Source organism: Carcharhinus amblyrhynchos, chromosome 11, assembly GCF_965287045.1.
Source record: "Carcharhinus amblyrhynchos chromosome 11, sCarAmb.v2.hapA, whole genome shotgun sequence".
NCBI lineage: Eukaryota > Metazoa > Chordata > Chondrichthyes > Carcharhiniformes > Carcharhinidae > Carcharhinus > Carcharhinus amblyrhynchos.
In genome coordinates this window covers 67823312-67848828 of record NC_137334.1, presented here as the reverse complement: position 1 = coordinate 67848828, position 25517 = coordinate 67823312, and the positions used below count along the sequence as shown (strand labels likewise).

Sequence of the window (25517 nt, the reverse complement as noted above, 5' to 3'; positions counted from 1 at the left end):
AATATATTATAAAAGCCATTGATTCAGTGCAAGCATGGCTGATCTTCTGCTTCAACTCTACTTTTCTCTCTTCTCTCTATGTATCCCTTGATTCCCTGAGATGCCAAAATTCTATGTCTCAGCCTTAAGTATATTCAATGAGAGACAATGCACAACCAAGAAGTACCTTGATTCAGTCCTAAATGGGTGACTTCATCTCCTCAGACTGTTTCCCATGTTCTAAATCCCACAACTAGGGGAATTAAATTGTGTCTACCCTCTCAAGCCCTTCAGAACTTTATTTCTGGGATGAGCCTTTTATGTTCCCTCTAATCTTTTCCATCCATGTCCTAAATGAATTTTATGTGCTCCAATATCAAAGTAATGTGTGGATATGTGCCACCAATATTTAAAAAAAAAGGAAAATAAGAAAGAATGCACTCCCAGCCATTGACACGGTAACATATTAATAAATTCACCACAATAATATTTGAATTCACAGCCTATAGCTTTTAACTTCAGTACCGTAGTACTACATTACCATACATGAAGAGCATTTAAGTACATAACAAATAAGAGTAAGAAGAAAACCACACAGCCCATTGAAACCTGTTCCACTATTCAACAAGATTATGGCTGAACTTGGGCTTCAGCTCCATTTTCTTGTCTGCTCCCCATAGCCCTTAATTCCCCTGAGACACCAAAAATCTGTCTATCCCAGCCTTAAATATGTTCAACCTGGAGCATCTACAACCCTTTGGAGCAGAGCAGTGAATCCAAAGATTCACAACCCTTTAAGAGAAGTAATTTCTCATCTCAGTTCTAAATGATTAGCTCCTTAGTCAGTACAAGCATAATCCTTTTTTGCATGTGGAGACCAAAACCACATAGGATTCCAAGTGTCTCACCAAAGCCCTGTACAATTGCAGAAAGACTTATTTATTTCTGTACTCTAATTCCTTTGCACAAAATGCCATTTGTCTTAATTGTTTGCTGCTCCTACGTGCTAACTTCCTGCAGATGTTAGGAGGCTTAGACATGTTGAGCAAGTGGGCCAATACATGGCAAATGCAGTATGATGTAGATAAATGTGTGAAGTTATCCAGTTTGGATGGAGTAACAGAATGGCAGAGTAATAGTTAAATGGTCATAGAACAGAAAAGCTAACCTAGAAACTAGAAGCAGAAATCAGCAAATTATCAAACCTGTTCTGTCATTTAATCAAGTCATGGCTGATCTCTTTGGGTCTCAAATCCACCTCCCCGTCCTGTTTCCCATATCCCCTTATCCTTTTTTTTTACAAAATATATCTCCTTGTAACCATTCAACGATTCAGACTCCACCGTTCTATGGGGCAGCGAGTTCCACAAATTCACTACCCTCTGAGAAATAGTTCCTCTTCAACTCAGTTTTAAATCTACTGCCTCTCAATCTATACCTATGATCTCTTGTTCGAGATTGCCCCATAAGAGGAAACATTTGGTCTACATTTATGAATCCCTTTTAAAAATTTTATGTACCTTGATCTGATCAGATCCACCCCCCCATTCTTCTCAACTCCAGCAAGTACTAGCCTAAACTGTTTAATCTCTCCTCATACGTCAACCCTTTCACCCCTGAATCAACCTGGTGAACCGCCTGTGACCTGCCTCCAATGCAACCAAATCTGGATACCCTACTCCAGATGTAGTCTCATCAACACCCTGTACAACACGTCTTTACTTTTATATGCCAGTCCCTTTGCAATAAATGCCAACATCCCAACAGTGATCATAACTCCATAAGTTTTAAAGTGCTTGTGGATGACAACAAGAGTGGTCCTCTTGTGAAGCTATTAAATTGAGGGAAAACTAACTACAACAACATTAGACAGGATCTGGAGAGTGCAGACTGGGGGAGGCTGTTTGAGAGTAAATCAACATCCAACATATGAGAATCTTTCAAATGTCAGTTGATTGGATTTCAGGATTGGCATGTACCTGTGAGGATGAAGGATAAGTTTGGCAAGTATCGGGAACCCTGGATAACGAGAAATGTTATCAGCCTTGTCAAAAAGAAAATCGAAGTGTTCCTAAGGTCTAAAAGATGTAGGTTAGATGAAATGAGGAAGGAGTTAGGAGAGCTAAAGGGGGTAAAGAAAAGTCCTTGGCAAACAACATTAAGGAAAATAAGGCATTTTATACTTACGTAAAGAGCCAGAGGGTAGCCAGGGAAAGTTTGGTCCACTCAAGAATAGTGGAGGGAATCTGTGCAATGGGTGAGACACTAAATGAATACTTTGTCTCAGTGCTCACCAAAGAGAGGGACTTGATGGATGAGGATGCTAGGGCAGGGTGTGTACATATTCTGGATTATGTTGATATCAAAAAGGAGGAAGGATTGAGTGTCTTAAAATGCATTAAAGTAGATAAGTCCTCAGGCCCTGATAGGATCTACCCCAGAATACTAAGGGAGGCAAGGGCAGAAATTGCTGGGGCCTTGACAGAAATTTTTGTATCCTTGTTGGCTATGGGTGAAGACTGGAAGGTAGTCAATGTTGCTCCATTGTTTCAGAAGAGCAGCAGGGATAATCCAGGAAATTATAGGCAAGTGAGCCTCACATCAGTGGTAGAGAAATTATTGGAAAAGACTCTTAGGAATAGGATTTACTCGCATCTGGAAACAAATGGACTTATTAGTGATAGACAACATGGTTTTGTGAAGCTGAGATTTTGCCTCACTAACTTGATTGTGTTTTTTGAGGAAATGAAGAAGCTGAGGGAAAGGCAGTGGATGTTGTACATATGTACTTCAATAAAGCCTTTAACAAGGTATTTCATGGTACGAAGGTGAAGTCACACGGGATCAGAGGAGAGCTGGCAAGATGGATACAGAACTGGCTTGGCCATAGAAGACAGAGGTAGTAGAGGGGTGCTTTTCTGAATGGAAGGCTGTAACTAGCAGCGTTCCACAGGGATCAGCTCTGGGACCTTTTGTTGTTTGTAGTATATATAAATGATTTGGAGGCGAAGGTAGGTAGCTGGTCTGATCAGTCAGTTCACAGCTGGCACAAAAATTGGTGGAGTTGCGGATAGTGAAGAGGATTGTCAGAAAATACTAGACCGATTGGAGACTTGGGCAGAGAAATGGTAGATGGAGTTTAATCCGGACAAGAGAGATCATGCATTTTGCAAGGTCCAATGCATGTAGGAATTATACGGTAAATGGTAGAACACTCAGCAATGTTTGACAGACAGGGAGATCTGGGGATAATGTCCACTGATCACTGAAAGTGGCTATGCCAGTTGGACAAGATAATCAAGAAAGCATATGGCATGCTTGCCTTCGTTGGTTGGGGCATTGAGTATAAAAATTCATAGGTCGTGCTACAGTTGTACAGAACCTTAATTAGACCTCATTTAGAATATTGTGTATAATTCTGATTGCTGTACTGCCAGATGAATGTAGATGCTTTGGAGAGGGTACAGAAGAGGTTTACTAGGATATTGCCAGTCTGGAGGGCATTAGCTATGAGAGGTTGGATAGACCCTGTTTGTTCTCACCGGAATGGCGGAGGTTGAGGGGGGTGACCTGGTAGAGATTTACAAGATTGAATGGCATGGACGGAGTGGATAGTCGGATGCTTTTTCTTAGAATAGAAAAGTCAAGTACTAGGAGACATAGGTTTAATTTGATCTAATTTATTATTGTCACATGTATTAACGTACACTGAAAAGTATTGTTTCTTGCACGCTATACAGACAAAACACACCATTCGTAGAGAAGGAAGTGAGAGAGTGCAGAATAGTGTTACAGTCATAGCTAGGGTGTAGAGAAAGATCAACTTAATGCATGGTAAGTCCATTCAAAAGCCTGACAGCAGCAAGGAAGAAGCTGTTCTTGAGTTGGTTGGTACATGACCTCAGACTTTTGCATCTTTTTCCCGAAGGAAGAAGAATGTCTGGGGTGTGTGGGGTCCTTAATTACATTGGCAACTTTGCCAAGGTGGCAGAAAGTGTAGACAGAGTCAGTGGATGGGAAGCTGGTTGCATGATGAATTGGGCTACTTTCACAACCTTTTGTAATAGGTGTACAGAGAAGTGTTCAAAGGAGATGTACAAGGCAAGTTTTTTTCAGTGGAGGGTGGTGAAAGTCTGGAGCATACTGCTAGGGGACGTGATGGGATCAGGTACAATAGCAGCATTTAAGGGGCAACTAAACAAATACATGAATAGGATGGGAATGAAACGACATGGACCCTGTTAAGTGCAGATGGTTTAGTTTAGGTAATTGGCACAGGCTTGGAGGGCCTATCCCATTTGCCTTTTTTATTATATGCAAAGGGACCTAGAAGAATGAGATAAAATCTCACTGAAAAGTATAAATTTCTTACAGGGTTGGGCAGACTGGGTGCAGGGATCCTCTGGGGAATTGGGGGAGGTGGGGTTAAAAACAAAGAGTCACAGTCTCGGGATACAGGGTAGGCCATTTGGGACTGAAATGATTAAATCTCTTAATTTATCTCAATTTTTTTTGAGGTAATAAGCCGTGGATAACGTATGAGGTGAAGGAAAGTGTAAAATTAAAAGCGGAGGAATTTAGAGTAGCTAAGAGTAGTGGGCGAGAAAAGGATTGGGAGAGGTTTAAATGTCAACAAAGATTGACAAAGAAGTTGATAAAGAAGGGTAGGAGAAACTATGAAGCTGGGCTAGCGCTTAATATAAAAAAGGATAGCAAGAGTTTTTATAAATATACAAAAAGGAAGAGGCTGGCTAGGGTGAACGTTGGTCCTTTAGAGGATGAGAAAGGGGATCTAGTGGTAGGGGATGGGGATATGGCTAAGGTATTGAATAACTTTTTTGTTTCTGTCTTCACGGAGGAGGACGTGAATAATTTGCCGGGTGTTAGCGATGGAAAGGTGGTAGGACTGGGGGGTCTCAATGACGTTACTGTTACTAGAGAGGCGGTGCTCGACAGACTGGAGGGACTGATTGTGGACAAGTCCCCAGGACCGGATGGAATGCATCCGAGGGTTCTGAAAGAAATGGCGGAGGTGATAGTGGATGCCTTGGTGGTTATTTTCCAGACGTCGCTGGATTCCGGGGAAGTGCCAGATGATTGGAAAACGGCTAATGTTACGCCGTTGTTTAAGAAGGCAAAGGCGGGGAATTATAGGCCGGTTAGTTTAACGTCTGTGGTAGGTAAAATGTTAGAATCTGTCATTAAGGAGGAAATTGCGAGGCACCTTGAAGGGAATTGCTTGATAGAGCAGACGCAGCACGGTTTCATTAAAGGGAAGTCGTGTCTGACAAATTTACTGGAGTTCTATGAGGATGTGTCTAGGGCAGTGGATAGAGGAGAGCCGGTGGATGTGGTCTTTCTAGATTTTCAGAAGGCGTTTGACAAAGTACCTCACAAGAGGTTATTGCAGAAGGTCGAGGGACATGGAGTTGGGGGTAGGGTGTTAGCGTGGATAGAGGATTGGTTGTCAAATAGGAGACAGAGAGTGGGGGTCAATGGGTGCTATTCGGATTGGCAGATGGTGACTAGTGGAGTGCTCCAGGGGTCGGTGCTGGGGCCTCAGCTATTTACCATTTATATAGATGATCTGGAGGAGGGAACCGAGTGTAGAGTGTCGAAATTTGCTGATGACACCAAGATTGGGGGAACGGCAAATTGTGCGGAGGGTGTGGAAAGTCTGCAGAAGGATCTAGATAGGCTGGGCGAATGGGCCAGGAAATGGCAAATGGAATTTAATGTTGGCAAGTGTGAGGTGGTCCACTTTGGTAGGAATAATGGTAGGAAGGATTATTACTTACGTGGCGAAAAACTGCAGCAGGCGACGGTGCAGAGGGACCTAGGGGTCCTTGTGCATGAGTCGCAAAAACCCAGCTTGCAGGTGCAGCAGGTGATCAGGAAGGCGAATGGGATGCTGGCCTTCATAGCGAGGGGGATTGAATATAAAAGTAGGGAGGTCTTGCTGCAGCTGTATAGGGCATTGGTGAGGCCGCAGCTGGAGTACTGTGTTCAGTTTTGGGCACCGCACCTGCGCAAAGATATTTTGGCCTTGGAGGGAGTGCAGAGGAGGTTTACTAGGCTGATACCGGAGTTGAGGGGATTGAGCTATGAGGAGAGGCTGAATAAACTGGGCTTGTACTCGTTGGAGTTTAGAAGAATGAGGGGAGATCTCATTGAGACGTATAAGATGATGAATGGGATGGATAGGATAGAGGTGGAGAGACTCTTCCCGCTCAGAAAGGATAATAGGACTAGGGGGCACAGCCTCAAGATAAAGGGGGGGGGGGCAGTTTGGAACGGAGTTGAGGAGGAGCTTCTTCACTCAAAGGGTGGTGAATCTCTGGAATTCTCTGCCCGTTAAAGTGGTGGAGGCTGCCTCGCTAAATATTTTTAAGACGCGGGTTGATGGGTTTTTGATGAGAGGGGATTGGGCGTTATGGGGAGAGGGCGGGAAAGTGGAACTGAGCCACGACAGATCAGCTATGATCTTGTTGAATGGCGGGGCGGGCTCGAAGGGCTAGATGGCCTACTCCTGCTCCTATTTCTTATGTTCTTATGTTCTTTTTTATGGAATTCTCTACCACATAAGGCTGTGGAGGCCAAATCACTTAATATATTTAGGAAGGAAATAGATTCCTAGATTCTAAAGGTGTCAAGGGCAATGAGGAGACTACTGGGCTGTGGTGCTGTGATAAAGGATGCCATGACCCATGTTGAATGCCAGAGCAGGTTCGAAGGGTTCAATGGCCTATTCCTGCTCCTATTGTCTGTTTCTATTCCTTGTACAAGCGCACACACAATCTCTTTGAACATCAACACTAAGTTGCACACCTTTTTTGATCAACGTATTCTGGCTTTTTATACTTATGACCAAGTAAATAACTTCACATTTCCCTGTATTATAGTCCCTCTGCCATTTTGTTGCTCACTCTCTTAACCTCCTCCCCACAACTTTTCCACCAATCTTGGTATATCAGCAAACTTGTTAGTTTCTTCATTTGCCAGAAGTACATTGGTAAGACTAGAACAGGATTTTTTTGTTTCAATTTGATATGCTCAAAATAGAGCTAGGGAATCCTTCCTTTTGTATTGATAGAAATGCAGTTTAAGTTTTTAAAAAAAACATTTACTATTACAAACAGTGAGCAGAAGAGCTCAGTAATTTCTTTACCTCTGCCCAGTTATGTTTGTTGTTATAATGTGTCTGTGAACCTGGAGAGCAATTGGCTGTTGTGAACTAGAAAGTCAGAGGCACATTATCACTATGAATTAAGTGAATAATGAAGGAGGAAACTGCATCTGGGAAGGAGTGTTGTAATGAAGAGAGAATGGAATCCTAGAGGGGCCATGACTGGGGAAATAATTACATTTATTCCACTTTCATAACTGAATCTGTAAGTATCTATGAATTATGAAATAAGAGTTCACCATTTTTAAAGTAAACTATCTCGTGAGTGAATGGGGCGAGAGTAGTATGTAGAATTCGTGCAGATTAAATGATCCCATGAAAAATCCTGACAAGAACCTTTGCATTATTACTTCAAGTTCTGGGCTAGGAATGCAAAACTTTCCACAAACTCCCTAGAAGTGTTCTTGTGTTTTTAATGTTCCAAATGTCTTTGGGATCAACTGTCCTTTAATAATTCTACAATCTAACTGCACCAGAATGACTAGATCAGTGGTATTAAATGGCCCAAAAATCTTCTTTCAGTTTGCCTTTTGCTCATTGTTTCCCATCCTTCCCATTTGCCATTCCTCCTGCTTGCAGCTACCTTGTTATCAAATCAATATTCTTTTTAAAGCACATCCTGAACTTGGCCATTGTCGTTAAGCCTTTCCCAAACCTGGATACAAAATCGCAATTTCTATATTTTTTTAAAGTTCTGGAAATATATTTGACTTTTAGCTTATTTTTTTCAGGGGGGAAAAGTAATTGGGAGGATTGTGTACTCAAATCAAACTTGAGCCAAGTGGGAAATATGCATTACTAAATTTGTATGTGTACATTTTATGTGCAGTAATATTTATCCAAAGCAGACAATGGAAGATTTCTTAAAAGTGGTAACAGTAAATTTCACTCATCCTCGCTGGGAAAATCTTGTGTTCTTTAATTGTTTGAAAATTTGCTTGAAGGAAATGGGAATTGGTTTCTGTGGAGTACTAATACTTTGGAGGTGGGCAGTTAAGCAGTTGAAACTATGTTTTGGGTAGATTGTGTTTTACCTTAAGTGCGTTCAGAACTAAATTGCACTCTCACCTAAGGACAATCCAAAATCTTTGTTTCGATATAGGCTACCTTGAATGCCAGAACTTCCATCTTGGCTGCAGCAAATCCAATTGGTGGACGGTATGATCGTTCAAAATCTCTCAAACAGAATGTGAATCTCACAGCCCCAATTATGTCTCGGTTCGATTTGTTCTTCATTTTAGTTGATGAATGTAATGAGGTGGGAGCATCTTTTTTCATATTCCATTTCATACAGTGTTTAAGTTTTTGTACAACTTGGAGAAAATATTTACATAATACAGTTGTTATAAACAGGTAACAGATTATGCCATTGCCAGGCGTATTGTGGACCTGCATTCTCGAATTCAAGAATCCATTGAGCGGATCTACTCCTTGGATGACATTAGGAGGTACCTGTTATTTGCGAGACAGTTCAAACCAAAGGTCAGCCACTTAATGGATTCAGTGTGACATTTATTGGACTGTCTTTTTGTCTAAATTGCATTAATCAACATAACTTCTGAGGATTTAATTTTTTTAGATCTCGAAGGAATCTGAAGACTTCATAGTGGAACAGTATCGACGACTTCGTCAGAGGGATGGATCTGGAGTAACCAAATCAGCATGGCGAATCACAGTGCGTCAGCTAGAGAGTATGATTCGGCTTTCTGAATCCATGGCTAGAATGCATTGCTGTGATGAGGTAACATTAAGCATTCAAGAGTTTATTCTCTTGTTTTAGAGTATGTGAATTGTTGCTTACTGTGCCCTCCCTACTTTCCAACTCGATGTTACCAGTATTTCATCATGCAACACAAATATGCCTTTCACTAATTCTGTTGCCTTTTTATCTTTTTTAATAACATTTACTTCAAGGGCTCAATTGCCCTACAAAGCTGTACAAGTAGAGCTGAAAAGGTGCCCTAGTTGAATATTTCTTGGAGAAATCCTTTTTTCTTCATCAACTTCAAGGCCAAGATATTCTAAAGCTGCACTCCATAATCTTTGAACTGCCAGTTTTTTATGAAAAGTGGGTTACTGCATTGCTTAGCCTTCCTAACTACTAGTCCAGCTGAGGCTTGGGGAAAACTCCCTGTGATTGCTGCATTTGCCAGATACTTGCTGGTACAGGTGGATATGGAATGACTTGTAGAATTTTCACACTTAGTTTGCTTTTTCATCCTGAATCCGAGAAACTATTATTCTATGTTTTTCATAATACATTATATAGGCTTAACCACCTAAAGAAGCTTTGATGCTGATATACTTTTTAAACAGAAAGCTTCCCCAAAAAGAAGCCTGTGAATTTTTACTGTGTCTTTATAGGTACAACCTAAGCACGTCAAGGAAGCTTTCCGGTTGCTAAACAAATCGATCATTAGAGTGGAGACTCCAGATGTAAATTTTGACCAAGATGAAGAAGTAGGAGAGGAGATGGAACAGGAGGTCCATGAAGGGATCAATGGTAAACTCACTTTACCAGAAAGGAATTGATCTTTAAACAAGTAACATGTTTAGAGTGATGGCTGGTGTTGTTATTCCTTCCTCCACCCTTGTTTCTACGAATTTACTCATTCATATGCTTTTACCTTTTTAAATTTCAGCATAGTGTGTCATGATAAACCCAATTTGTAACTATGTTAAATACAAATACAAAGAAACTTCTGTGAATCTGAAACAACATCAGAAGTTGCTAGTAAACCTTGTTAGGTTTGGCAGCAGCTCAAAGGAGAGAAAACAGAGTTAAATGTATTATGTCCTTTTGGCTCTTCTTCTGAGTGGAGAATATGTTGGACATTAGTGTAGCTGTGAAGGATTGCAACAGAAAATAGCAATTTCAGAGCAAAAGGCAGGTGGGGGGGTGCAGGTGTTGATACTTTTCCCCCTATGAAGTTTGTCTTTTCACATGTTTATTTGTAAAACTTTTGAGTGCTCTGCAGGAGCTGCTGCTGTGGAACTTGTTTGTAATGGCCGGAGGATTGAAAAGTTTTTAAAAACGCAAATATAAATGTCTTGAGATTGGAAACTTCAGAAGAAACAGATCTCTGAACAAGAAAAAGAAATAGAAGCAAACAGAAAAATGTGAAAGCGAGTATACGTCATGCTGCAAAGGAAATAGCAACAAAATGGAAAAGAAACCAGGAATGGATGACAGATGAGGTGATAATGGTGTTAGAAAGAGGCAAGAAAAGAAACATACCCAAGCGTGATGAAATTGAAAGGAAAATAAAGAATGCGTACGGGCAGGAAAAATGGTATGGGATCTGTGATGTGTGAGCCAGAAAGAAATCACAATCAGATTCGTGCACCAGAAAGTCAAATCTTTGACAAATAGAAAGGGATAACAGTTACTACTGAGTGCTTTGTGAAAGACAAGATGGTCAGATATTGTTTGACAATGTTTGTAGTGGCAAAAAAAAGGACAGCATCTTTTAAGTTGTATTGCATGATGACCCAAGTTGAAGGAGCCCTCGCGATAGAGGCAATTGAAGGACCAAACATTGATATCAGAGGTAAAGAATGCGTTGAAATTGATGACTTCAGGAAATGTTCCAGGCATAGCTGACTTAACAAAACATTTAAAAACCCTTGGAGAAACAGAATTTGAAATGGTAACAGAAATTTGTGATCAAATATAAGCCAAAGGATACATTCTAAATGACTTGAGACATTCATTATTTGTCAGGTTACCTAAGAAATCTAGTGCAAATGGAATGCAATCATTTTGGATCTAAGCTTAATAGACCATCTTATTAAAGTGATCTTAAATTATAATAGAAGTAATGAGAGTTGTTATAAAAATTAGTGAAACGCAGTCTGCATTTAGACTGAATAAGAACAAGTGAAAGAATATTTGACCCTAAAATCCTCAATAAATATTGAGAAGTAAACAAGACTATATACATATACTTCATTGACAATGAAAAAGTGTTTAAAAGTATTGACAGGTTAATAGTGTTGCTGAAATGTAACATTTTGCAACTAAAATGAGATTTATCCAGAGCCCACTTTGGGATCAAATAGTGAGTAACCAGTTAGAACAGGATGTGCTTCAAGTGAAGAGAGGAGTATGGCAAGGCTGTGTACTGTCACCAACATTATTCAACTCCTGTGTACAAGAAATATTCAGAATTAGATGTACTTCCAGGCGTAAAAGTTGGAGGCATGAAAACCTTGCTGTGTGCTGACGATACAGCACTACTTGAACAATCAGAAGAGGCCCTACAAGATATTGTAGATCACACAAAATCTAGAAATTTAGAATATGAATTGAACACCAAAAATACACAAATGGTAGTTAAATCAGAGTGAAGATTGAAGTGAATGTTGTCTGTGGAACAAATACATCAGTTAGCGTTGTTGCACTTCAGATATGGGGTGAACTGACTCAAACTCTCATTATCGTACAGCAATCTCAATTGGACAGGAGCAAGAACAAAAAATTACTTTAAAGTGACGTCCAGAGAATAAAATGTCAGCGTTTTAGCTGTTTGATCAGGGCTAAAAAGCTACAGAACTTTTGTGGGAAGCAACCTAGGTCTAATTGGTCTGCAGATGCCAGAGCAGTTGCAGATGAGCTACAATGGATGTGTGAGGATGGCACAAGACAGATGAACCTTGCATACCATGAAAGCTGCACTCCTGACAGGAGTAGCCACAAACTATTGTAGACCGTTTTCACTTAGAATCACTTAGAATTTTGGTTTGATCCTGGGGCTTGTATGGTTTTATAAGTCTGTATTCTTAACCATGAAGAATTACTTGGACCTGTCTTAACTTAAACATTAGTTTGGATTTTGCAGACATTGAAACAAAATCAAAAATGCCCAGTGCTATTGCTCAGCATATTAATGTGCTGGAAAGAAAACAGGTATCCATTAGAATCCTCAAATATTGAGGACCTATTGAGGTTTGGGTTTGCAGTTAATGCAAAATTACTGCCCACATGATTGCTAACTTTCTAGAAAGCATGTTGGTGATTGTGGTTACATTGGTTTAAGTTTGCTCTGTGGTGATGTCTGGCTGTGCAATTGAAGACAGTTGTACTTGTTGTTGCTTGAAGGTTGATTTCGCAAAGTTGGGTGGGCACTGGTTAATGATACCAGTGCAGGTTTAATTGTACTGGCTGAGGTTATCCATGAAGACGCAACCTGCCTTCTCAACCTTGCCTCTCGCCTGGGGTGTGATGATCCTGAGGTTAAATCACCACTAATCACTCACTACCTACGGTCGTTTGAGGCTGTGACAGCTTTACCTTATAGTTGCTGCAGAACTTTTCAGTAGAATTCAGATTTGACAAAAATACAATTTTCAGGAGGAGCATCTTTTGACATCAGTTGATTGCTTTAGAAATGTTGGTGTTATCTGCAACTAATAATCAATCTGTTTTCTCATAGGATTTTCCCCCATTGGGGATCTCAAATTCATTTGATTTATTATTGTCATGTGCTGGGATACAATTCAGCTGTTTTGAGTGAGATATGTGCAAAACAGTTAAAAAAATCTCTCTTAGATACCTTAGGCTCAGTTGTGAAGTCCTTTTTCTCACATTGGGCTGTGGCTAAGATCTGATGAATTGCATGGATCCTATGTAATGGTTTAGATGATAATAGTGGGTACTGGTGATTTTGTTTTGATTCATTTTATCCCATTGTATGATGAAAGCTGTCCATTAAGCATTGTAATGGATTCAGTTGTTCTAATACATGGTGATTCTGACAGGGCATTCTGGAATTCCGAATGGAATGAATGGTGTCAATGACCATTCAGAAGACATTATCAAAGAAATGCCAAAATCCACACTGAGACTGTCTTTTGTAGAGTATCGCAAGATTTCCAACCTTATTGTCATTCATCTCCGCAAATTAGAAGAAGGTAAGAATGCAGGTTATTCATTGGCTTTGTTGCATGTTATAGTGTTCTGTAAAAATGGTGCTCTAATCTTTGATCAGGTACACAATGTGTCTGCCGCTGACAATTATTGTGATAAAATATTTGATTCTTTAACTGACCAAAATCCGATGCCTTACAGAAGTTCTCTAGAAGTGTTAATGTAAGCCTACTTGTGACACTAATAAATAAACTTGGGAATTATTTTTAAAAGCTGTATATGTTTGGAGTAGTTATATTAAGAATCTTGAACAATTACCATGCTTTGTTGTTGGGCAGTTGTGAAAATTCACATTTGTACCATGAACTGTCCAGTGCAGTGATAGGTATAAGAAAAAGCCACTCCACTGCCAATAAGTGCTGCATCAAAGGCTTGTATTTGAATCACCTTAAACTTTTACTAAAGTTTTGAAAAAACCTAGTGTGTTTATAAACTGGTGAAAAGTGTCGAGTGCAGTGCTTCCAGAAGCTAACGTTAGATTCTTGTAACTAATAAAAATTAGAAATAACTTCTAAATCAGCCATAATATAACCATATTTGTGGTGGCACAAAAACAGAAGGATTTAAATTGGCTGTGCAGTTGGGAACATAACCAATCAACTAATTTTAGCATGAGTAAATTATTATACGTGGTTGAAAAATGGGATCCAAAAACACAATATAATTCATTTCACAAGAAGATGTAGAAACAACTGTGAGCAATTAAGCAATCTTTATAGGATGCTAAAATACAAATACTCATTTTTAGCTAGACCTGCTTGGAATCACCATGACTTTTTAAGTAATTCTTCCTTGACAGGCTACGGAGAGGAGCAGCAAGCTTAATCAGAGAACAAGTTGTAATTATAGATAAGTCTAGAAAAAAGCCAGGTAAGAGGGAGAAGCACTATTGAAGTGTAATATTAAATGAATAAGTGCAGGGAAATGAACAGCTAGAAAGGAAAATTAGGCATTAGTAGAAATCTGTGTGCAGGGCATTTGGAACAAAGGATTTACTTGCTCAAGTAGGAACAGCACAGTGATTAGCACAGCTGCCTCACAACGCCATGGACCCAGGTTCGATTCCAGCCTTGGGTGACTTTTTAGAGTTTGCATGTCCTTCTTGTGTCTGTGTGGGTTTCCTCCTGAGTGCTCCAGTTTCCTCCTGAGTGCTCCAGTTTCCTCCCATGATCTGAAAGATATGCTGGTTAGGTGCATTGGCCATGTGAGTTCTCCTAAGCGCCAAAGTGTGGTAACTAAAGGATTTTCACAGTAACTTCATTGCTGTGTTAATGTAAGCCTATTTGTGGCACTGATAAATAAACCTGTACATCAAGCAGAGTAATGACACATGTAACCATTTTGATAAAATTAGAGTTGAACAAAGAATTAGGTAGTATAGCGATAGCTAATGAACCTAAATGGAATACATTGCCTTTTTTTGTTGCATATTTTACACTGCTAAAATTTTACAATATGCTGTTCTTCCATCCACTCAACCGCATGACACAAATCAAAAAAAATCATTTGAGACAAAATAGTTAAGAATAACTTGTGAAACTGGAAGGCTTTCCATTAATTTTGTATACTTTTGTATTAATGGTTAGGTCCTACCTAATTGCTTTTTTGAATTTTCATAGAAACAAGAAATAGAAAATAGGCGCAGGAGTAGACCATTCAGCCCTTCATGCCTGCACCACCATTCAATACGTTCATGGCTGATCACGCACTTTCAGTATCTCACTCCCGCTTTCTCTCCATACTCCTTGATGCCTTTAGCCATAAGGGCCACGTCCAACTCTCTCTTGAACATATCTAACAAATTGGCCCCAACAACTTTCTGTGATAGAGAATTCCACAGGTTTGCAACTCTGAGTGAAAAAGTTCTTCCTCGTCTTAGTCCCAAATGGCTTGCTCATTCTTAGACTGTGACCCCCAGTTCTGCACTTCCCCAACATTGGGAACATTCTTCCTGCATCCAGCCTGTCCAGTGCCATCAGAATTTTATACATTTCTATGAGATCCCCTCTAATTCTTCAAAATTCCGGTGAGTATGAGCCTAGTTGATCCAGTCTCCCTTGATATGTCACTCCTACCATTCCAGGAATCAGTCTGGTGAACCTTCGCTGAACTTCCTGAATCGTAAGAATATCTTTTCTCAGACTAGGAGACCAAAACTGTATGCAGTACTTGGTGTGGCCTCACCAAGGCCCTGTATAACTGCAGCAAGACATCCTCACTCCTATACTCAGCTCTTCTTGCTGTGAAGGCCTGCATGCCATTAGCATTTCTTGCTGCCTGCTGTACCTGCATGCCAACCTTCAATTATTCCACCATGGCATTGCACTTACTCTTTTCCTAAACTGCCAACGTTCAGATAATCTTCCTGTTTTTGTCACCAAAATGGATAATCTCACATTTATCCACATTTATATTGTATCTGCCCATTCAGTCAGTCTGTCCAGGTCTCCCTGCAGTCTCTTAGCATCTTCCTCACAGCACAGTCTACTACCCAGCTTAGATCGTCTGCAAATTTGGAGAGATTGTATTCAATTCCTTCGTCCAAATCACTAATGTATATTGTGAATAGCTGGGGTCCCAGCACTGAACTCTGCAGTATCCCATTAGTCACTGTCTGCCACTCTGAAAAGGACCCACTTATTCTCACTCTCTGCTTCCTATCTGCCAACCAGTTCTCTATTATCCATATCAATACATTACCCCCAATACCATGAGCTTTAATTTTGCTCACTAATCTTCTGTGTGGGACCTTGTCAAAAGCCTCTTGAACGTCCAGATGCACAACATGCACTGGTTTACCCTTGTCCACTCTACTGGTCACATTCTCAAAAAATTCTAGACAATTTGTTAGGCTTGATTTCCCTTTAGCGAATCCATGCTGACTTGGACCAATCCGACACCACTTTCCAAATACTCAGCTATTATATCCTTAATTATTGACTCCAGCATTTTTCCCACCACCAATGTCAGGCTTAACCAGTCTATAATTCCCTATTTTCTTTCTCCCTCTTTTAAAAAATGAGGTTACATTAGCTACCCTCCAACCCATTGGAACTCTTACAGAATCTATAAAATGCTGGAAAGTGGTCACCAATGTGTCCACTATTTCTAGGTCAGTTCCTTGAGTATTATGTGATGCAGAGCTTCAGGCTCTTATCAGATTTTAATCCTTTTGATGAGCAGCAGCTGCTTTCCTAGCCAATGATGCTTTCACTCTCATGAAAGATTTTTTTTAAGGAGTAACTTTCCTTTGCCTTCTGAAACATTACAGCCTGTTGACCATTAACAAGGCACAAGTCAGGAGTGTGATGTAATACTCTCCACTTTGCCTGGATGAGTACAACTCTAGCTACACTCAGGAATTTCACCATCCAGGATAAATAGCCCATTTGATCAATTCCCAATCCATTCTATTAAACTAACTCCTCCACAAGAGCACAGTGGCAACAGTGTTTTGCAAGATGAACTGCAAAACTGGCCATGCTTCTTTCAACAGCACCTTCCAAACTCCACCTCCAGCTAGGATGTTTGTATGGGAACATCAGTACCTAGTAATTCCCTCCAAGCTGCACACAATCATGATTTTGAACAATATCACCACCCCTTTACTGGTGCTGAGTTAGAAAGATGGAACTCCTTCCTTTAATAGGACTGTATATGCTGACTTGAACTGCAACGGTTGAAGGTGGCTCACCACTACCTTCTTAAGAACAATTGGAGCAATAGATACTGGCCTTGCCAAACAGCGTTCTCATCACATGAACAAAGAAAAATCTATGCATCCACATACAAAGTCCAAACACTGCCCCCACCCCCCATTGCAGTGTACAAAAAAAAACTCGATCTCAATTTAAAAAAACATGGAACCCAGCTATATAATAGAAATGTACCCCAAAGCAATTCGGACAAAGAAAAGGAATTTCCTGCTCAGTTGACTGTCTAGTCCACAGTTTTGTGCTGTCCTGCACATTTTTGCTCTCTAAATTTTCCAGCCTGCAAGCACCTGCCTGGTCTAAACGCACTAGTTTGAAAACGTTTTTTTCTGACAAAGAACTTAAGTCACCTTGCCAAGTCTCTGGATGAAGCAGTGAACATACTTATAGGTTGAAGCTCCTAAACTGTGCTTTGTATTTTGCTGTAGTACTGTGGATAAAATTTCACACGAGTCATTCAAAAGCCAGTTTGATGCTGTGATGGGAGATTTGTTGCATTCAATGGAATGATGAGTCATGTAGGCCAAAGTACCTCCACTCATTTGTACTTTCATGGTGTTATTGTGCATTGATTTCTGTTCATCTTGGATGATGAGTAAATGGGAAATAACGCAAGAAAAATTATGTTTGTATGTTATAAAGCTGACTTGTGACATTCCATCTCCAGAAGATGAAGATGCTTCCCCAAAGAAAAGTGAACTCATTAACTGGTACCTGAAAGAAATTGAATCTGAAATTGAATCGGAAGAAGAACTAATTAACAAAAAGAAATTAATTGAGAAAGTTATTTACAGACTTGTCCATTATGTAAGTAAGAAATGTAGATCAGATTCTGATAACTTGCACAGCTGATTCATTTGGTCACATGACTTAAATTCTGGTTTCTACAAATAGCAATTTTATAATTAAATTGAAAATGGCTGCAAAGGAGTGCTAAAAGAGAGAGCTAATAAATTGTGGAAGCGTTGGTGGTGATCTTTCAGGAATCACTGGAGGCATGGAGGGTACCAGAGGACTGGAAAGTAATACCACTATTTAAGAAGGGAGGGAGGCAACAGATGGGAAATTATAGGCCGATAAGTCTGACTTTGGTCATTGGCAAGATTTTAGAGTCCATTATTAAAGATGCGATCGCAGAGTACTTCATGATAAAGTAGGACTGAGTCAGCACGGCTTTGTCAAAGGAAGGTCATGTCTGACAAATGTGTTAAGAGTTCTTTGGGGAGGAAGTAAGAAGGAAGTTAGATAAAGGAGAACTAGTTGACGTGATTTATTTAGATTTCCAGAAGGCCTTTGACAAGGTGCTGCAGAGGATACTGTTAAATACGTTAATTGCCTGTGGTATTATAGGTAAGATCCTGGCATGGATAGAAGATTGGCTGACTGGTAGAGAGTGGGGATAAAGGGGTCTTTTTCAGGATGGCAGCCAGTGACCAGTGGTATGCCTCGGGTCAGTGCTGGGGCTGCGACTTTTTGCAATATACAGTAACAATTTAAAGGAAGGAACTGAAGGCACTGTTGCTAAGTTTGCAGATGATAGAAAGATATGTAGAGAGACAGGTAGTATTAAGAAAGCAGGGGGACTGCAGAAGGGCTTTGACGTATTAGGAAAGTGGGTAAAGAAGTGGCAGATGGAATACAATGTGGAAAATGTGAGGTTATGCACTTTGGAAGGAGGAATGGAGGCACAGTCTATTTCCTAAATGGGGCAATGCTTAGGAAATCAGAAACACAAAGGGACTTGGAAATCATTGTTCGAGATTCTCTTAAGGTTAATGCGCAGTTTCAGTCAGCAGTTAGAAAAGCAAATGCAATGTTAGCATTCTTGTCGAGAGGGCTAGAATACAAGAGCAGGGATGTACTTCTGAGGCTGTATAAGGCTCAGCTCAGACCCCATTTTGAGTATTGTGAGCAGTTTTGGGCCTCATATCTAAGGAAGGATGTGTTGCCCTTGGAAAGAGTCCAGAGGAGGTTCGCAAACTTATCCCTGGAATGAAGAGCTTGTCATATGAGGAACAGTTGATTCTGGATCTGTACTTGTTGAAATTTAGAAGGACGAGAGGGGATCTTACTGAAACTTGCAGGATACTGCAAGGCCTGGATAGAGTGGACGTGGAGAGGATGTTTCCACTAGTAGGAAAAACTAGAATCAGAGGGCACAACCTCAGGCTAAAGGAATGACCCTTTAAAACAGATGAGAAGGAATTTCTTCAGCCAGACGGTGAATCTGTGGAACTCTTTGCCACAGAAGGCTGTGGAGGCCAGGTCATTCTGTGTCTTTAAGACACAGATAGATAGGATCTTGATAAATTGGTGGATCGGGGTTAGGGGGAAAAGTCAGGAGAATGGGGATGAGAAAAGTGTATCAGCCGTGATTGAATGGCGGAGCAGACTCAGTAGGCCAAGTGGCCTAATTCTGCTTCTATGTCTTATGGTCTAAGTTATGACAACTTGTTGCACAAGTATTACTCAGTTGAATTTGTTTTATGGTTTCTAGGTTACAATTCGTGTAAGCTGCTCATGCCCTGTTTAGAGTTTGTTGTACCAAAATGCTTTTTTGCGATTTCTTCAACTAGTCAATGCAGTGACAGTACAATTTATCAGTTAAATAGCAACCATTAAGACCATCAAAATAAATGCTGATCAGATCATTCATGGAGATTGCAAAACAGCAGTATGGGACTAAGTCATTTGAATAAATTCAATACAAAATAAATTTTATCTGCTGTTTACTTGCAACAGCTTTGCAATAAATATGGTGCTAAAAATTATGTGGACAATTAATACAACCTATACATATAACAACTGTTGGAAACTGCTTTAGATAGAATAGTGTATTCTTTTGTGATATGAATCTTAACTTTGCATTTGAATTTTTTAATAGGATCACATCTTGATTGAACTTAAACAGACTGGTTTGAAAAGCCGAAAAGGAGAAGGTGATGAAGTTTTGGAGCAGGATCCCTTCCTAGTGGTTAATCCTAATTATGCTTTGGAAGATTAAGTATCACATGTTAGGATCAACTTGGAATCTACAGTTACTTGTAAAAATATCATTGAAGCACTCAACTCTGTCAAATTATAGTCTGAAAGAAGCTCTGATATCACCAACTCTCTTCCTGCATAGAATTGCTTTGGCTCTGAACTGGATGCTGGAGTGCTAATCAAGGATAAAAGAAATAGTGCTTTTTGTTTAAATCTGCCAATTTTGGAGGTTTTTTATTTTTGATTTGAAGTTCAGTGGTATTTTGGATTGAATGGTGAATATGTACTTTAAACTTGTATTCACAACTTATGCTGATGAAGTAGTTTAAAATGCATTTTAAAATCCTTTTACATGTTGCCAGTTACAATTTACAGGTTTAAGATGAAATTGAAGAGAAAAGCCTCTGGATGTTATTTTGGATAGTATGACTGGATAACCTGCATTTATATTAAAGCTAGATGACGAGATTTGCATTCTGGTTTTTAAAAAGCTAGATGAAGTTGAATTTTAATCCCAAAACAAGTTTAAAGATTTTATGGGATCTTTGGTTTGGTGGGATTTGAAGTCGTGAACAAAATTTGATTCAACCATGGGGCTAATTTAAAGCCAGCTTTGCATCTCAAGCAATTGTTGTAAATATATTTCATATAGAAAATGTCCTAAAACTGTGTGGCTTTATTAAAATAAAAAGCAAATCTATTTGCCCAGTGTTGTCATCGTACTAACTTGAGTTTCCATTGAAACATTACATTTTAGTTGTCAATTTTATTGTTTAATTCTAATGGTAATATTGGTGGAAGTTAATATGGGATAGTTAACCAATCACACTGCTGTATAGGTCTTAACTGTTTAAGTTCATTGCAAGTGAGGTGAAGAATATAGCTTAAAATGTTTGTAAGAGCAAAATATTTGGACACTCGGTAATGCAGATTTTTATTGTGCAGATCAGAGCAGCTGATAAATCTTGAGATATCTGACTTGAGGTCAATTAGATTAGTACCAGGTACAAATCTGGTACAAGCTTGTTTTGACTGATGTAATAAATGATTTTATGGGGTGGCAACCTCTTGTCAGATATGATGTCATTGAGATTATAGAAATCATATTACCTTTTGCTCAGCAGTATGTTCCAAGACAAGGATTTGAAATTGAAGTATTTGCATTGAATGAATATCTTCAGTTGTTCTTTGCAATTTATTATATAAGTGAAGTCCACCCCACTGGTTAAGGTACAAGTATTGAATTTAGCATGTATCCATTGACTTCAAAATGTTACGTATGAAATGTATTCTGTATTTTTGATAAAGAACAAAAAATTTTTATTAAAAACAGATTACCTACTGAGTAATATTCAAGTAACAAACTTGTCAATAAGCAAGAAACTTCACAGTGAACATATGGGAGAGATTAGAAAGTAATCAAAAGCTTAGTTGAAGAGATGAGGTAGAAAAAGGAGGCATAGGCATTTTGGGAGGGGATTTCCATGAGTAGAATCTGAGTATTTCAACAATTTAGGTCTATGCACTGTATTCATACGATTTTAGAGTTGCCATCAAGGACAGACCCTTGAGAAGGTAGTGGGGAGTTGCCACTTTGAACTGCTGCAGTCCATGTGCTGTAGTTATGCCCACAGTGCCATTAAGGATTTCCAAGCTTTTGACCCAATGACAATGGTGATGTAATCCAAATCAGGATGATGTGATTTGCAAGTGGTGGTGGTGTTGCAATGAGCCTGCTCTCCTTAGTGTTTAGGTGGTGTGTTGGAACTTTGAGTTGCTGGGAGTGCATTCAGCTGGTGGTGCAGGGAGTAAATATTTAAGATGGTAGATGTTTATGAAATGGGCTGCTTTGTATTGAATGAACTTGTACTCATCCAAGCATTTGGAGAATATCATTACACTCTTGTTATGATCCCCTTGATGTGATAGCTCAGAGTGGAACCCTGGCTCAAAAGACCATAATTTTTAGAAAATATTTGAGAAACAGTCATGGGACTGCTAATCATTTTCTTGCTAAAACTAAACATGAAAAAAATTGGATTGTGATACAATATTCTTTTGCTCCCCAATTTCACAAATACGATTTTAAGGTTAACACAAATGATAAAGCATATATTAAGCTGCAGTGGTCTTGTTAACATACAGTCCCTTTAAACATGCAGACGAGCTGTATCAAAACACACAATCTGCTCTGAACCTATTCTGCATTCCGAATGTCAGTCCAGGTTTTCCAAATGACACTTGTGAACAATGCTTCCATTCCACTTCTAACCAAATCCAGGATTTTCAACTGCCTTTTATGGATTTTTTTTTGGTCTTAACTTTAGTTAAAAGTATTTGAATTTTTTATTGATTCCCAGACTGGCATCAAACTTTTAATTTACCTCAATTCTGGTTGTTGCAACTCTCCAACTGAGCACATTGTTTACTTTGTCCTTGAATTCTCCAGAGCAATACCTTGGTCTCTATTCTCAGTTTCGATTGTGAGAGATTTTTTATGTCCCAATGCCCTGATTATGTGGATTGTATCTGAGTCTTTGGGACATCTGCCACTTTGCAGCTCCTTTATTCTCATAGAACACCCACAATGCAGAAGGAGGTCAATGCAGGCTCAATAGCAACAATCCTACCCAGGCCCTATTCCCATACCACCATATATTTAACTTGTTAATCCCCTGACACTAAGGGGCAATTTGGCATGGTCAGATGAGATTAACCTGCGCATGTTGGGTTTAAGGGAGAAGGCTGGAGTACCCACAAAGACATGGGGAGATGTGCAAGCTGCACATGGTTAATGCCGGAATTTAACCGGAGCCCCTGGTGCTGAGGTAGCATTTCTTGCCACCATGCCATCCAGCTTCTTCGGACAGGGTTGAAAGATGGTCATTCTTCAATATCCTATTTTCAACTGCAAACTATTTCAGCTAAAAGCTAAACTCAAAAGCCATTGTACCTTAGAGGCTCTATAGTTGCTAAGCAATACCTGCAAGATTCTGTTTAAATTTTCGTGCTATAATCCCCTCTAAGCACAGTTGGAACTGAAACCAACCCTCATGTACAAATACCTTCCATCACGAACCTACTTTTTGCCTTTCCTTACACATACACATTAACGCTACTTAAAACTGTACCTTTAATGTTCACTGATATAAATAAAATTCCCTTAAAGCTGTTTTTGTTTTCTTAACACTTCTAACTTCTTCCTTTTAGATGGTGGACACATATTTAGGGATGGGCAATAAATGTTGACCTAGCCAGTGTCTCCCACATCCTGTAACCGAATTTTAAAAATGAGTTGGAGCAGACCATATGGCCCATTTAGTCTGATATATCATTAAATGCACACACCATTCTGGATGCAGTCTTACCAAATCCCTATATTATTATTGGCTTTGGAGGGTGAGTTCACTAGAATTGTCAGCCTCTGACCTACCTTTGTAGTCACAATATTGATATGGCTGGTCCAGTTCAGTTTCTGGTTAATGGTTACCAGTCCTTTTTTTTGGAACTTGAACATAACTAGGGGCAGGAGTAGGCCATCTGGCCCCTTGAGCCTGCTCTGCCATTCAATAAGATCACGGCAGAGGTTTTTGTGGATTCAGCTCCCATTTACTCGCCTGCTCACCATAACCCTTAATTCCTTTACTGTTCAAAAATTTATCCATCCTTGCCTTAAAAACATTCAATGAGGTAGCCTCAACTGCTTTACTGGGCAGGGAATTCCACAGATTCAGAACCCTTTGTGTGAAGAAGTTCCTCCTCAACTCAGTCTGTGTGGAGTTTGCACATTCTTGTGTCTGCATGTGTTTCCTCCCACAGCCCAAAGATGTATGGGTTAGGTTGATTAGCCATGCTAAAATTGCCCCTTAGTGTCCTGAGATGCGTAGGTTAGAGGGATTAGTGGGTAAATGTGTAGGGTTGTGGGTGTAGGGCCTGGGTGGGATTGTGGTTGGTGCAGACTTGATGTGCCGAAGAGCCTCTTTCTGCACTATAGGGTTCTATGATTCTAAATCTGCTCCCCCTTATTTTGAGGCCATGTCCCCTAGTTCTAGTTTCACCTGCCAGTGGAAACAACTCCCCTGTTTCTAATGTATTCCCTTCATAATACAGATTTCTATAAGATCTCCCCTCATTCTTCTGAATTCTAATGAGTATAGCCCCAGTCTACTCAGCCTGTCCTCATGTCAACCCCCTTCAATTCCAGAATCAACTTAGCAAATCTTCTCTGCACCCCCTCTAGTGCCAGTATATCCCTTCTCAAGTAAGGAGACCAAAGCTGTACACACTACTCCAGGTATGGCCTCACCAATACCTTATACAGCTGCATCATAAACTCACTGTTTATAAACTCCATCCCTCTAGCAATGAAGGACAAAATTCCATTTGCCTCCTTAATTACCTGCTCCACAAGGCCACCCAGGTCCCTCTGCAGTAGGATGCTGCAATTTTTCACCATTTAAATAATAATCCATTTCGCAGTCATTCCTACCAAAAATGGATGACCTCCCATTTACCAACATTGTACTCCATCTGCCAGACTCTCACCCACTTAGACTATCTATCTTCTTTTGCAAATTTTCAGCGTCTTCTGCACACTTTGCTCCGCCACTCATCATAGTGTCATCTGCGAATTTTGACAGCCTACAATTGGTCCTCAATTCCAAATCATCTAAGTAAATCGTAAATAAGTGCCATCTCACCATTAGTCACTGATTGCCAACCAGAAAAACACCCATTTACCCCCATTCTTTGCTTTCTGTTAGTTAATCAATTCTCTATCCATGCTAATACATTACCTGTAACACCATGTACCTTTCATCTTATGCAAGTCTTTGGTGCAACATGTTGTCAAATGCCTTCTGGAAATCCAGATATACCACATCCACAGGTTCCCCACTGTCCACTGCATACGTAATGTTTTTGAAAAATTCCACAAATTTGTCAAACGTGACCTGCCCTTCATGAACTCATGCTGCGTCTTACCAATGGGGCAATTTATATAGAGATGCCTTGCTATTTCTTTTTTGATGATAGATGGAAGCATTTTCCCTACTGCAGAAGTTAAGCTAACCAGCCTATAGTTACCTGCCTTTTGTCTACCTCCTTTTTCAAACAGTGGCTTCACATTTGCTGTTTTCCAATTTATGGGAACCACCCCAGAGTCTAGTGAATTTTAGTAAATTACCACTAGCGCATTTGCTGTTTCCCCCGCCATCTCTTTCAGTACCCTGGGATGCATTCCATCAGGGCCAGGAAACTTGTCTACCTTTAGCCCCATTAGGGTTTGCCCAACACTACCTCTTTCGTGATAATAGTTTCTAGGTCCTCACCTGCCATAGCCATCCTGTCATCAATTTTTGGCATGTTATTTGTGTCTTCCACTGTGAAGACCGACACAAAGTACCTGTTCAATGCCTCAGACATTTTCTCATTTCCAGTTATTACGTCCCCCCTTCTCATCCTCTAAAGGATCAATGTTTACTTTAGCCACTCTTCTTCGTTTTATATATTTGTAGAAATTTTTGCTATCTTTTTATATTGAGTTAGTTTACTCTCATAATCCATCTTACTTTATTTTTTTCATAGCCTTCTGTTGACCTTTAAAGCTTTCCCAATCTAGTTTCCAACTAATCTTTGCCTCTTTGTACGCATTTTCTTTCAATTTGATACAGTCCTTTAATTCCTTAGATATCCCTGGCTGATTATCTCCTTTTCTACAGTCCTT

At 39.8% G+C, this 25517-nt stretch overlaps 1 protein-coding gene across 1 annotated transcript in view; it reads left to right on the top strand.

Annotated features, from left to right (window-relative positions):
* Nucleotides 1–21082, top strand: part of LOC145350257 (DNA replication licensing factor MCM6-like) — a 33928-nt gene extending 12846 nt beyond the window's left edge. The window contains exons 11-17 of the mRNA XM_080199361.1: nucleotides 8268–8423; nucleotides 8519–8647; nucleotides 8745–8906; nucleotides 9530–9668; nucleotides 12926–13078; nucleotides 17475–17614; nucleotides 19692–21082. Coding sequence (XP_080055487.1) covers nucleotides 8268–8423; nucleotides 8519–8647; nucleotides 8745–8906; nucleotides 9530–9668; nucleotides 12926–13078; nucleotides 17475–17614; nucleotides 19692–19811 — 999 coding nt within the window. The 3' untranslated portion in view covers nucleotides 19812–21082. The remainder of the gene's footprint in view (nucleotides 1–8267; nucleotides 8424–8518; nucleotides 8648–8744; nucleotides 8907–9529; nucleotides 9669–12925; nucleotides 13079–17474; nucleotides 17615–19691) is intronic.
* The last annotated feature ends 4435 nt before the right edge of the window (nucleotides 21083–25517 follow it).